The sequence below is a fragment of the Vombatus ursinus genome, unplaced genomic scaffold (assembly GCF_900497805.2).
Source record: "Vombatus ursinus unplaced genomic scaffold, bare-nosed wombat genome assembly UNPS02014812.1, whole genome shotgun sequence".
NCBI lineage: Eukaryota > Metazoa > Chordata > Mammalia > Diprotodontia > Vombatidae > Vombatus > Vombatus ursinus.
This window is the reverse complement of record NW_020954590.1, coordinates 50,417,758-50,431,700: the sequence shown is the minus strand read 5'-3', so window position 1 is coordinate 50,431,700 and position 13,943 is coordinate 50,417,758. Positions and strand designations below refer to the sequence as shown.

Sequence of the window (13,943 nt, the reverse complement as noted above, 5' to 3'; positions counted from 1 at the left end):
AAAGTCACTTTCTGAAGTGAAAATCTCTCTACTACTTTCTTCCACATCGTTGTTCTTATCCATTTCATCTCTAACCTTTGTTAAACTTTAAAATGATACAAACGTCTGATAACTTATCTTCCTCTGATATCTGGTACCCTAGCTCTATACTGTTAAACTCTTCCTTCATCTTTTTACAACAGTTCTAATATGTGAAACTTAAGAGAAACCTGACCTTCTTTTAAAGATAATTAAAGCTTATCCTTGGCCATCTTCAACCAAAGCTGGGGTTCTTTCTCTTCCCCTCTTAGCTTCTTCCATAAACAGCAACACACTGGGTCAGACAACACAGCATCCTCATTGGTTCCCACTGCTATAATCCTTTACTATTTGAACTTCATCCCACTTATTTGCATGACCCTGTCCAGATTCTTATCAATGACCGTAGAGATGATATATTACCTTGGTGTTGAAACTGAAGGACCACCAAGCTTCCATTGGATTTGCACCTGAAAACCTCCCATATGTCCCGTGCCCACTCCCTCTCTCATTAGAATGTTGAGCTCCTTGTCTTTCTACTTGTACTCCCAGTGATTAGCACAGTGCTTTGCACTAGTAAGTGATTAATTTTTTTTTATTCATCTCACTTCTTACTTTACTGGGAAAATTTGAGTCATGTTATGAGTTCTTTAGACTAAAGAGAGAGAGAAAGAGAAATCAATGTGGGAATTTGTTTATCTGGACTTCACTTATTTGTAACAGGAGTTTTGTTTTTCTTGCTTTCTCAATGTGGGGTGGGAATGGGAGGGAAAGAATATGGTTATGAAAATAAAATAAAATTTTGTGACCAAAAGAAAAAAAAAAAAACCCTCACTTGACCCTGGCATTTCTTCAACCTATTGTTCTCCATTTCACCTGTTTCAATGCTAAACTCTTACAAAGAACAGCCTACACTTGTTGCCTATACTTTCATACACTATCTATTCATTGTTCAACCCCTTGCAATCAAGCTTCTCCTTCCCACCCTCCCACCCCCAAATATCACACTACACTATTAAAACTTCTCTCAAAGGTTGTCAGTTTATCTCTTAATTGCTATATCCATTGACCTTTTCTTTCTTTCTTTTTTTTGGGGGGGGGGGAAGGGCTAGGCCATAGAGTTAAGTGACTTGTCCAGGATCACACAGCTAGTAAGTGTCAAGTGTCTGAAGTCAGATTTGATCTTCCTGACTCTGGTGCTCTATCCACTGCACCACCTAACAGCCCCTCAATGAGCCTTTCTCAGTCCTCATCCTCCTTGATCTGTAGATTTCAGCATTGCTGATAACCTCTTCCCCTATGGATACCTTAGCTTCAGTGACAACTCCTTTTTTAGTAACCTCTGCTGACTCATAATTCATCTCCTACCCTCTGTGGTTCCCCTCAAAGAAGGTTTCAGCATAGATCATCTTCTCTTTTCTCTCCCCCATTCTATGGGTTCAATTATCACCTCTACAGAGAAAGGCCAAGGGTAGTTTAATAGAAAGCACAACTAATACTAATAAAAACGTGAGTTCAAACTCTGTCTCTAAAACTTATTAAATAAGTTCTAAGGGGTATCATCATCCCTACCTACTCCTTTAAAGGATCAAATGAGATAATATATAAAGTACTTTGCAATCATAATGAAACATATGTCAGGTATTATCATTACTATCAGTATTAAAATTTCCAGATTTATATAGGCAGTCCCTACTCTCTCACCCAAACACTAGTCCCCCAAACTAACTGGCGCTCAATGTTTGTTCTCTTCACCTCCTCTCATCACCTGAACCTCAAAATCAAAATGTTTAAAATGGAAATAATCATCTTTCCCCTTAAACTCATCGTCTCTTTCCAACGTCCCCAATCTGTTCAGAGTTCCACTCCTGCCACAGGCACCCAGGTTTAAAACTCTTCAGTCATCCTTGCCTCTCCTCTCCCTCATCTGTTCTCCTCACTGGTTGCCAAGTCACATCCATTCTGCTTTCACAGCCCCCTCTTCCATCCACTCTTATACAGGCAGTAACCTACCACCTCATGCCTAGACTGCTTTTAACACCTTCCTGACTGGTCTCCTAGCCCTCACTCTCTCTCCCTTTCTCCAAAATACCTTCACACAACTGCTGAAATAATCTTTTCCTAAAGCACAGGTCTGTCTTGCTCTCCTGCTCAGAAACGTTCCATATTGCTTCTAGGATAAAATACAAAACCTTTATTTAAACTTGGCATTTAAGGCTTGCCAAACTTACCTAACATTTATGTCTGGTCTACTTTGCCAGTCTTATGCCACATTATTTCCTTTCAAGTTCTCTAAAGTGGACTATTTACTCTCCTCCTTGTCCCCACCCACTCCCCTCTCTATGCATACAAAACAAACATCAACCATGAATACAAAGTACTCTATTCTGCTCTCTGCCTTTCAGAAGCCTTATTTTCTTTCCTTTTTTTTGGCGGGGAGGCAATCAGGCTCAAATGACTTGCCTAGGGCTCACACAGCTATTAAGAGTCTGAGGCTGGATTTGAACTCAGGTCCTCATGACGCCAGAGCTGGTGCTCTACCCACTGAACCACCTGGCTGCCCCTAGAAGCCTTACTTTCCATCAAGTCTTTGCACAGATGGCCTTTTTCACTGTAGTTTCCCCTGATCCTCAAAGCTGAAAGTGTTCTCTCCCTCAGATATTCCTACAACAATGAACCTGGATCTCCCCTTTGTTCTCCAATTTATATTTTAGGGATTTACACAAGCTGTTCTTAATCCCTGAGATGCACTCCCTCTTCCCCACCTTTTACAATCCTTATGCACCTTGAAACCTCAGCTCAGAGAATCTTCCCTGAATGCCCCAGCTGAAATTATTCCCACCTGCCTCAACTATTCCTGGAACACTTAGGCAACATCTCTCCTTTGTCTCTATCATATCCTTTTTTCTACTATATTTATAGATGTACATCTCACCTGGTAGAAACTCCTTAAGGACAAGGACTACATGTCATTTTTATTTTCATATCCCCAGCTCCTAAAACAACGTCTGCACATAGCAGACATTTAGTAAGGATGTGGTAAATTTCTTAGGGAAAAAGGAAAGAAAAGCACTTGTTAAAAACAAGCAACCTAAAATACTTATTTGAAGTGAATATTTTAGGAGATAATCTGTTTAATCATTTCATTGCTAAAATGACCAAATTACTGAAATATAAATATTTTAGTATTTTAATATTTGCAATAGTATATGTATAAAATCAAAGATGTAAAGTATAGTCAAACCTCCATTATAATCTGCCATCCTCCAATTTGAAATTACTTTCTATCTTAAATTGGAATCACCCCTGGTTGCCATATTTCCCCAATTGCCAGGATATCAAGTGTTTGCTGGTCAAGGTGATTTCTAGGTGCTTTTGTGGCCTCTTCACTGTGTATTCATCATACTCTCCCATGTTCACCTTTGCACTAACAACACTGATAATTCACATTTAAGATGATTTTATTCTGAAGGTCTTATTGAACTCTTTATAAAATTTCATTACTTCAGCCTCTGCAAAAGATGTTGGCACATAAGTACAATTATCTTCATGGTGATATTTTTTTAAATGCTCATTATAAGTACTGACAAATATATAACCAACTATTCTATGAAATATATCTCCTTGCCTTAGGGAACACAATAAAACTGATTCCATGAATTTTTTTATTAGCTTCTTCTAGGAAGATAAGAACTATCCTTCAATTTAGATGCAGCTTCTTTTTGTCTTCTGGTATCAAACATGGTGAGAATACTGACATCAATAATATTTAACTTCTCTAGAACAGTGTTCACCCAATGGTCACTGGACAAGGGTCTCACATTTGGAACAGCACATCTAAGTTAATGTTTCTTTTAGACTCTCTACAAATTACATGATTGATTGCTCTCTGTCCCCTTTTCCACTACCTGAACATCATCACTGCAGAGTAGAACATACAAAACTAAAAGCCATTTCAGTTTTTTTCTTTGCTTCATGGATTGCCATTACGAAATAACTTATCACCTAATGGCCAACCTACTGGAGATGAGCTTCTCTGAACTTGGATAGAATGGTCCCTGCAGACATTCATTTATTGCCAGGACCTGACAGAATCTGACATACATAGGTACAGCTTCCAATAACCCAGGGTTCCCTCTACACCACGGTGAGATATTAGAGTAGGCTCTCATGGAGTGAAAAACAAGAAAGTTCAGAGAGAGACCCAATTAAGACTTTTTGCTGATCCCGCATAAGCTAGTTCCTCAAACACAAAAATTACTCTGTACTTTATATTTTGCATCCTCTAAAAGAATATATGCTCAATGCAATCTGAAATTATGCCATAAGGGCTATAAAATTGTGCATACCCTTTGACCCAGCAATACCACTTCTAGGTCTATATCCCAAAGAGATCACTGATCCACTTGTACAAAAATATTTATAGCAGCTCTTATTTTTTTATTTTTATTTTTAAAATTAATTTATTTTTAATTATCAACAATCATTTCTATAAGCTTTTGAGTTTTAAATTTTTCTCCCACTCCCTCTCCAAGACAGTGCGCAATCTGATATAGGCTATACATATACATTCCTATTAAACATATTTTCACATTAGTGATGTTGTAAGAAGAATTAGAATCAACAGGAGGAACCACCAGAAAGAGGAAACAAAACACAATAGAAGAAAAAAAATAGCAAATAGTATGCTTCGATCTGTATTCAAATTCCATAGTTCTTTCTTCCTATGTAGATAGCATTTTCCATCATGAGGCCTTTGGAGATGTCTTAGATCCTTGTACGGCTGAGAAGGGTTAAGTCTATCAATATTAGTCATCACACAATGTGGCTGTTACTTTGTACAACGTTCTCCTGGTCTGCTCACTTTACTCAGCATCAGTTTATGTAAGCTTTCCAGGTTTTTGTGAAGTCAGCCTGTACATCATTTCTTTTTTTTTTTTAATTTTTTTTTATTAATTTATTTTGATTTATCAACAATCACTTCTATAAGCTTTTGAGTTTTAAATTTTTCTCCCACTCCCTCTCCAAGACAGTGTGCAATCTGATATAGGCTACATATATACATTCTTATTAAACATATTTTCACATTAGTGATGTTGTAAAGAATTAGAACCAACAGGAGGAACCACCAGAAAGAGGAAACAAAACTCAACAGAAGAGAAAAAAAAAATAGCAAATAGTATGCTTCAATGTGCATTCAAATTCCATAGTTCTTTCTTTGGATGTAGATAGCAGTTTCCATCATGAAGCCTTTGGAGATATCTTGGATAATTGTATTGCTGGGAAGGGTTAAGTTTATTGATATTAGTCATCGCACAACGTGGCTGTTATTTTGTACAACATTCTCCTGGTTCTGCTCACTTCACTCAGCATCAGACCATACAAGTCTTTCCAGGTTTTTCTGAAATCAGCCTGTTCATCATTTCTTACAGCACAATAGTATTCCATCACATTCATATACCACAACTTGTTCAGCCATTTCCCAATTGATGGGCATCCTCTCAATTTCCAATTCTTTGCCACCACAACAACAGCTGCTATAAATATTTTTGTACATGTGGGTCCTTTTCCCATTTGTATGATCTCTGTGGGATATAGCCCTAAAAGTGCTACTGCTGGGTCAAAGGGTATGCACATTTTTATAGCTCTATGGGCATAGTTCCAAATTGCTCTCCAAAATGGCTGGATCATTTCACAACTCCACCAACAATGCATTAGTGTTCCAATTTTCCCATATCTTCTCCAACATTTATTATTTTCCTGTTTTGTCATGTTGGCCAATCTGATAGGTGTGATGTGGTACCTCAGAGTTGTTTTGATTTGCATTTCTCTAATCGATAGTGATTTAGAGCATTTTTTCATATGACTACAGATGGCTTTAATTTCTTCATCTGAGAACTGTCTGTTCATATCCTTTGACCATTGATCAATTGAGGAATGACTTGTATTCTTATAAATTTGACTTAACTCTCTATATATTTTAGAAATGAGGCCCTTAGAAGAGAGATTGGTTGTAAAAATTCTTTCCCAGTTTTCTACTTTCCTTCTAATCTTGGTGGCACTGGCTTTGTACAAAAACTTTTCAATTTAATGTAATCAAAGTTATCCATTTTGCTTTTTGTAATATTCTCTATCTCCTGTTTGGTCATGAATTCTTCTGTTCTCCATAAATCTGATAGGTAAACTATTCCTTGCTCTCTCAGTTTGCTTACAGTATTAGCCTTTATATCTAAATCATGAACCCATTTTGACTTTATTTTGGTATATGGCATGAGATTTTGATCTATGCCTAGTTTCTGCCATACTCTTTTCCAGTTTTCCCAACAGTTTTTGTCAAAGAGTGAGTTCTTATCCCAGAAGCTGGGGTCTTTGGGTTTATCAAATAATAGATTACTATAGTCATTGACTACTGTGTCTTGCATAATTAACCTATTCCACTGATCCACCACTCTATTTCTTAGCCAGTACCAAGCAGTTTTGATGATTGCTGTATAGCAGCTTTTATTGTGGTGGCAAAGAATTAATTGGAAATTGAGAGGATGTCCATCACCTGGGGAATGGCTGAAAAAGTTGTGGTATATGAATGTAAGAAATGATGAGCAGGCAAACTTCAGAAAAACCCGGAAAGAGTTATATGAACTGATGCAGAGTGAAATGAGCAGAGCCATGAGAACACTGTACACAGTAACAGCCACACTGTGAGATGACTGACTTTGATAGACTTGGCTCTTCTCAGCAATGCAAGGATCTAAGACAACTCCAAAAGACTCATGATGGAAAATGCTATCCACATCCAGAGAAAGCACTGTGGAGGAGTCTGAATGCAGATGGAAGCATACTATTTGCTCTCCTTTTCCTTTGTTGTTCGGTTTTATTGTTTCATTCTCCTGGTTCCTCCCTTTAGGTCTAATTGTTCTTTACATCATGACTAATGGGAAAATATGCTTAATAACAATGTATGGGTAGAGCCTATATCAGATTGTATGCTGCGTTGCAAGGAATGAGAGGGCAGGGGAAAAAATTTAAAACTCAAAATCTTATGGAAGTGTATGCTGAAGACTAAAAATAAATAAATTATTTTTAAAAAAAGAATATATGCTCAATGAATGCAGGTACTGTTTCATTTTCTCAAATCTTTCCTCAGAACCTAGCACAATGTCCAGCATATAAAATGACAATAAACTCTCATTGATTAATTGATCCTTAACCATTTAAGGGTTAAATTGGAAAGATCACAGAAGACAGAAAAGTTAAGATTACTATAACAAAATATATTCTCTGCCAATGATAATAAAAGCACCAAATTTAGACTATAACATCAGTTCCCAAGGTGCTATATGAGGAAGCAAAATTGACACTAAAGAAAACAAAGACAGGAAGAGAGCTGGCTAGACTGAGCATACTACAAAGAAAAGTCTGCACTAGAAAGCAATACAATTTTTTGGTGCATTAGGGAGATTAATTTGAGAGAGATTAAGTTAACCATAAGAATTTAAGGGAGATTAAATGAATCCTGAAAATTTCAAGATAACTGAAAGAGAGAAGAATAACACTTGGGAAAATCATTTATTTTATCACTACTGAAAAAAGATGATCTACTCCAAAACATGTAAGTAATCAAAAGATATGAGCAAGTACTTTTCAAATAAAGAAATGCAAGTTACTAAAAAATATTAAATAATATTCATAATAAGAAAGAATTGCTCATAATAAGAAAAATGCAAATTAAAATCATAATAGCTAACACATAGTACTTCACAATTCCATCAGGTAGATGCTATTATTATCCCCATTTTACAGGCTATAAAACTGAGGTTGAGAGAGATTAAATAACTTGTCCAGGGTCATAAAGGTGGCTAAGGCAGGACGCAAACTCAAATCTGCATGTATTTTGCACTCAAAATGTCATCAAAGTGACCAAAAAAGGAAAAACAACAGTTCTCAGCAACAGCTGCGAGAAGACAGGCCCACTGATGGTAGAGCTGTGAAATGCTCCAACTATTCCTGAAAACAATTTTGAAGTTAAATCCAAAAAGTGAATAAACTGCATATCCTTTAATCCAGTAGTAGAACTATTAAACACATACCACAGAGTGGTCAAAGAAAAAAGGGAATGAATCCACATGTACAAAATATGTCTGTCAACACTGCACATTGTAGCAAAGAACTAGAAACAAAGTAGGTACCCCCTTCAATTGAGGAATGGTTAATTAAAATATGGTATATGAATGTAAGGGCAGTTAGGAGGCTGGATAAAATGGATAAAGTGGATAAAGGACCTGGCCTGGAATTAGGAAGACTCATCTTCCTGAGTTCAAATCTGGCCTCAGATACTAGTTAGCTGTGTGACCCTGAGCAAGTCACTTAAACCTGTTTGCCCCAGTTTCGTCATCTGTAAAATGAGCTGGAGAAGTAAATGACAAACCACTCCAGTATCTCTGCCAAGAAAGCCCCAAATGGGGACAGAAAGAATTGGATACAACTGAAAAATGACTGAACAACACCAAACATATGATGTAAATATGACTGCCACATAAGAAATGATGAACATGAGTGAAGGATTCAGAAAGACTTGTATGAACTAATACAGAGTGAATTAAGAAGAGAACAATTTACGTGATGATCACAATAATGTAAAAGAAAATGACTCTGAAAGACTTCAGAATTCTGATCAATGAAATGACCAATCACGACTTCAGAGATGATGAAGCATGCCTCCCATCCCTTGCCAGAAAGATTAACTAGATGTCTAGAATGAGACACTCGTTTTCAGAGATGGCGAAATTGATGATCTGATTGCTTGGATATAATTATTTGTTTTAAGGAAAAAGGGGAGGAGCTGGATGTTCAAAACAAAATTTATATTTCCCAAAAATCTACCCCTCCTCCCAACTTTCCTATTCTGTTGAGAACATTACTGTCCTTCCACTCACCTAAGCTAGCAATCTATGAGTCACCCACGCCTATTTCTTCTCTCTTACCTCCCTCCTCCCACCCAATCAGCTGTCACGTTTTGCTGAATCTATCTCAGCATCTCCTGTCACATAATTCTATTGATTACAGAGTTATAGAGCCTCTTCACCAGTTAAGGCTCTCATTACCTCTCAATGGACTATTGCAATAGTTTCATATTTGCTGTCTATTTCAGTTGCTCAGTGCTGCTAAACTGATATTCCTAAAACATGCCTGACCATGTCACAACTTCACTCAAAAAATGATCAGCGTCTCCCAATTCTTAGAAAATGCAAAATAATCAGTACAACATTTAAAGTCCCGCTCAGGAACCAGGAGAACACTGTGCACAGTAACAGTAATATTGTATGATAATCTACTATGAATAACTTAACTATCCTTAGCAATACAACGATCCAAGACAATTCTGTAGGACTTATGATGAAAGGTGCCATCCATCTCCAGAGGAAAAAACTGGCAGAGCCTGAATGCAGGTCAAAGATATTTTTTCTTTTCATGAGTTTTTTTGGTCTGTGTTTTCTTTCACAGAATGCCTTATGTGGAAATGTGTTCTGCACGACTACACACGTATAACCCATGTCAAATGCCTGTCTTCTCAATGGGAGGTGGGGAGAATTTGGAATTCAAAGTTTTGGAGGAAAAAAGAATGTTAAAATTGTTTTTACATGTAATTGGGAAAAAATAAAATATTAAACTAAGAGAAAGTCCTGCTTCATTTGGCTCCCACCTCCTTTATAGTTTTGTTTAATTTCATATTACACACCCCCCCTTACATTCTCCATTTCAGCAAAATTGGCCTACCAGCTGCTCCCTATACAGAACATGCCATTTCACAGTCCTGTACCTTTGCAAGGCAGTCTCCCCATGTTTAGAATGGCCTCATTTTTCACCTCCATATTTCAGAATCTTTAGTTTGATTCAAGACAGGGATTATTATAGACGGCCTTTCTTATTTCATCTGTTCCCTCTCTAACACTCTTACCTCAACCCTAACCACACTTCTCTTCTCTGATTTTGTGTTGCTTGGTACTTTTTTTGTTGATATCTGTAATTTCAGTGACATAGAAAATTCTTAGTAAAGAAACTCCCTCTACCAATGTAAATCAGCAAAAGCTCTTCAGTTTGAATTCTTAAGAGAGTTTCCTGAGGCACTGACACATTAAGGGACTTTCCCTTGAGACACTATATGTGAGGACTTGAGTCTTTCTGATTCCTTGGCCTAGCTCTCACTTCATTAGAACACAGTTGCCTCTGCATTATTTTAGAATATATTTGGATGATGATGATAGCAGAAGCATTTATATAGTGCTTTAAGGCTTACAAAGTGCTTTGCAACAATTATCTCATTTGATCTTAACAACAACTTTACATAGTAGGTGTTATTATTATCCTCATTTTATAGGAAGAAAATGAGGCAAACGTGGTAAGTGACTTGCCCAGGTTCACACAGCTAGTAAGCATCTGTTGCAGAATTTGAACTTGGGTCTTCCTGGCTCCAAGTTCAGTATTCTATCCAGTATCTACCTACTCATCTGCATACATGTGCCTACACAGCAAAACATAAACTCCTTGGAAGCAGGGCCTATTTGATCTGTCTTTGTATTCTCAGTGCCTAGTGTAGGGTCTTGGACATAGTATACACTTAATTAAATTAAGTTCTTTAGAATTTAATGGAATTAAAGTAGAAGGAATGGCACTTCATTTGGGAAACTGCTCAGTCCTTTTAGCAACATTACACTGTTACCTAAAACAAAGGCCCATCTTTCGAACACCAATATATTTTAAATTATGCTATACAGCCATAAAAAATCGACTATCTCAGTCTTCAAAAAATTAAAGTTGCTAGTCCCAACCAAAGATCAATGGAGAGATATACAGGAGGCTTAGGTAGGCTGCAATATATTATAAATATATAACTGTAGAAGAGAAAATATATTTACCAGAAAAGAAAGGCAGCCAGTCATGCAGCTTAACTTAAAGTGAAACTCCATGCTTCACTGGCACATGTGCTATCAAATGATCTACAAGTTGCTCCAGAACACAGGATACACACCTTGCACCCCACTGAGGGATTAGACAAGAGATACATAGGATGAGAAGGGATAAATGGGTGGAGAGGTTGTGAAATGAACTGTTGGACTGGAAGAAGTACCTATATCAATAAGAGCACAGATCCACTGAAGCAATCAAAAATGAAGGGAAAAACAGAATTATATTTCTACTGGGAATGTATTTTTAATCTCATAATTGAATACAGACATATTTGATGTTCCAAGAATTTGTAATACGGCTAGCAAAGTAACAAAACCACATAATAAATACTTCACTCAATAGGTTCCTACAGATACATACTGTCCTTCCCTATTTGTTATTCAATTCGTCCCAGCTGAAAATTAACATCAATCCTCAGAAACACACCAAATACCAGCCTACCCAACTCTCAATCTACTGTCCCACAGAGTCAACAACTTTGAGGCTTAAAATAGGATTCAATATGTCCAAAATGCCTGTCTAATTAAAATACAAATATGTGCATACAAGAAATATCTTACCCTGACTATTTGAGTGTGTTGTCGTTCAACAGCAAGGTGTAGTGCTGTTTGCTGGTTCACATTCTGGATATCCAGGTTTGCATTTCCCTGAAAAAAGGGGGCATATGTATTTTACAAGAACAAATTTCTGGCAAAATGTCAAGAGCAATACTATAGTCTTATCTAAGTCATTTCTCAAATTTCACACCTTTATAAAAATGTATTAAAAATGTATAAGCAATTAAAGCAATAGTAACCAACACAGTTTATGGATGTAATCATGAGAAGAAAATGCCTTAAAATACAAACAGAAAAAATAAAGGAATGGAAGCCCCAGGTTTGGTACAAAGACAAGAACTCAATGGTATCTTCTTCTCTCTTTTCCATTTCAGTCCCGTTAGCATAAAGTAGATAAAATCAATAAATGTTATTTATAGACCATCATCAGTTATCTTTTCTCCATTCTGCATAGCCATATCCTTATGAAAGAATACAACTCACATATATACATACTTATTTCCAAAACAGGCAAAATAAAGCCATGTTACTCTTCTCTTCCTTGAAATGGACATGGTATCATACTATCCTGGGGAAGGGATGAGAGAAATGGAGAATGGTGAAAGGGCACACAGAGCATCCTAGAGGAAATCTTTTAGACTATATATCATTGCCTGCTCACAATCCAGTGCCATAATCATTTATTAAGTGCCAGTTACTAAGTACATAAGACATTATAACAAGTGCTAGAGTTGCAAACACAAAAACTAAGAACAGTCCCTGATCTCAAAGAACTTATTACCTAATAGGAAGATACAGCATGTAACTGGTTAAGAATCAACATGTAATATGAGGAAGGAGAGAGCATCAATTATGAGGAAAAATCAGGAAAGGCTTCCAGTTGGAGCTGGCACATGAACAGTATCCACTAAAGCTAAGAATTCTCTCTCTGTCTCTCTTTTTGGGCAACTAGGGTTAAGTGACTTGCCCAGGGTCACACAGCTAGTAAGTGTCAAGTGTTTGGTCTGAGGCTGAATTCGAACTCAGTTCCTCCTCACTCCAGGGCTGGTGCTTTATCTAATGCGTCCCCTAGCTGCCCCTAAACCTAAGAATTCTTGAGCAGGGGCAGTAAGGAGAAGATTCATCCCCACCACTGGGGAGCCTGAGCAAAGGTTCAGGGACAAGAGAGAGAATGCTTAGTTGAAGAAACAATTAGGCAAGTTAGCCAAAACACAGAATACTCAAAGCATAAAAGAGAGTAATGTGAAATAAATCTATCAAGGGAAATTAGAGTCTTTTATGAAGGGCTTTAAATACAAAGCTGAGATACCTGTTCCACTTTCTCACAAAGCTGGCCTGTGTAGTACGTCAGGGACAACTCCAGGTTAAGGCTGTTAGATAAGTCCTTGCCCAGCTGCTCTACTCTCACTGTCCCCTTCCAGCCTGTTCCCTCCTTCTACACCAGGAAGTTCCCCTTCTGGACTGCTATCTTCATCCCTCTACACTAGCTCCCCTTCTGGCCTGCTTTCTCTTCTCCACAACCACTCGTGCTGATTGTCCTGCCCCTACGTAAATATCCCCCTTTCTTCTTCCCTTGCTCCCCAAACTCTCCTTGATTTCTAGCTCCCCTTTACATTTTATCTTCTCCTAGCAGAAAGTAAGTTCTTTGAGGGTAGGGACTGTCTTGTATTTTGGTTTTTGTACCACCAGTGCTTAGTACAGTGCCTGGCATATAATAAATGCTTAGTAAATATACAATCTATCCAGTTATGTTACCAGAGAAGCAAAAAGAACCAGTCAAAGTTCTCTAACAAGAGAATGATGCTTAGACTTGTGACTTAGCAGAATTATTATGGCAACTGTTTGAAAGATAAATGAAAGAGGAGTGAGATGGAAAAGTCTGCTTAGGAAAGCAATGTAATAATCCAGTCTAGGGGTTATGAAGGCCTTACCTAAAGTAGTCCCCAATGAATAAGGAAGATATTTCAAAAGACTTTAGTAAATGGTTGGATTGGATGGTGGTGGGAAGGTCAAAGAGAGAGTGAGTAGAGAAAACAGAAGTTTGATTGGAGGAGGGATAGGTTTGGGAGAAAGATTAAGTTTCCTTCTAGAACAAACTTATACCTAGTCTCCATTTACTTCTTTTTTTATGTCCACATCACCTCCCTGAAGGCAGAAATTGTCTCACTTGTTTTCTATTTGTATCCCCAGGCACAAGATAAGAGCTTAATAAATGCTGTGATTCATTATATCATGAAAAGGTAATTTTACTTCATTAAAAGGAATCTAGCAGTCTGGTTGAGAGTTTTTTTTTTCTCTTTTAAATACATCTTTTTATTGATGCTTTGAATAATGATTTGTCCTCAAAATGTAATCAATTTTCATGAGAAATGACCAAAAATAGAGCATGGGAAGAAAAAAAAA

The 13,943-nt window shown here is 37.2% G+C and overlaps 1 protein-coding gene across 1 annotated transcript in view; it reads right to left on the bottom strand.

Moving 5' to 3' along the window:
• The window catches only part of LOC114053907 (E3 ubiquitin-protein ligase MIB1), a 144,230-nt gene that overhangs the window by 30,081 nt on the left and 100,206 nt on the right, over window positions 1-13,943 (bottom strand). The window contains exon 14 of the mRNA XM_027877031.1: window positions 11,544-11,630. Within this exon, the coding sequence (XP_027732832.1) occupies window positions 11,544-11,630 (87 nt within the window). The remainder of the gene's footprint in view (window positions 1-11,543; window positions 11,631-13,943) is intronic.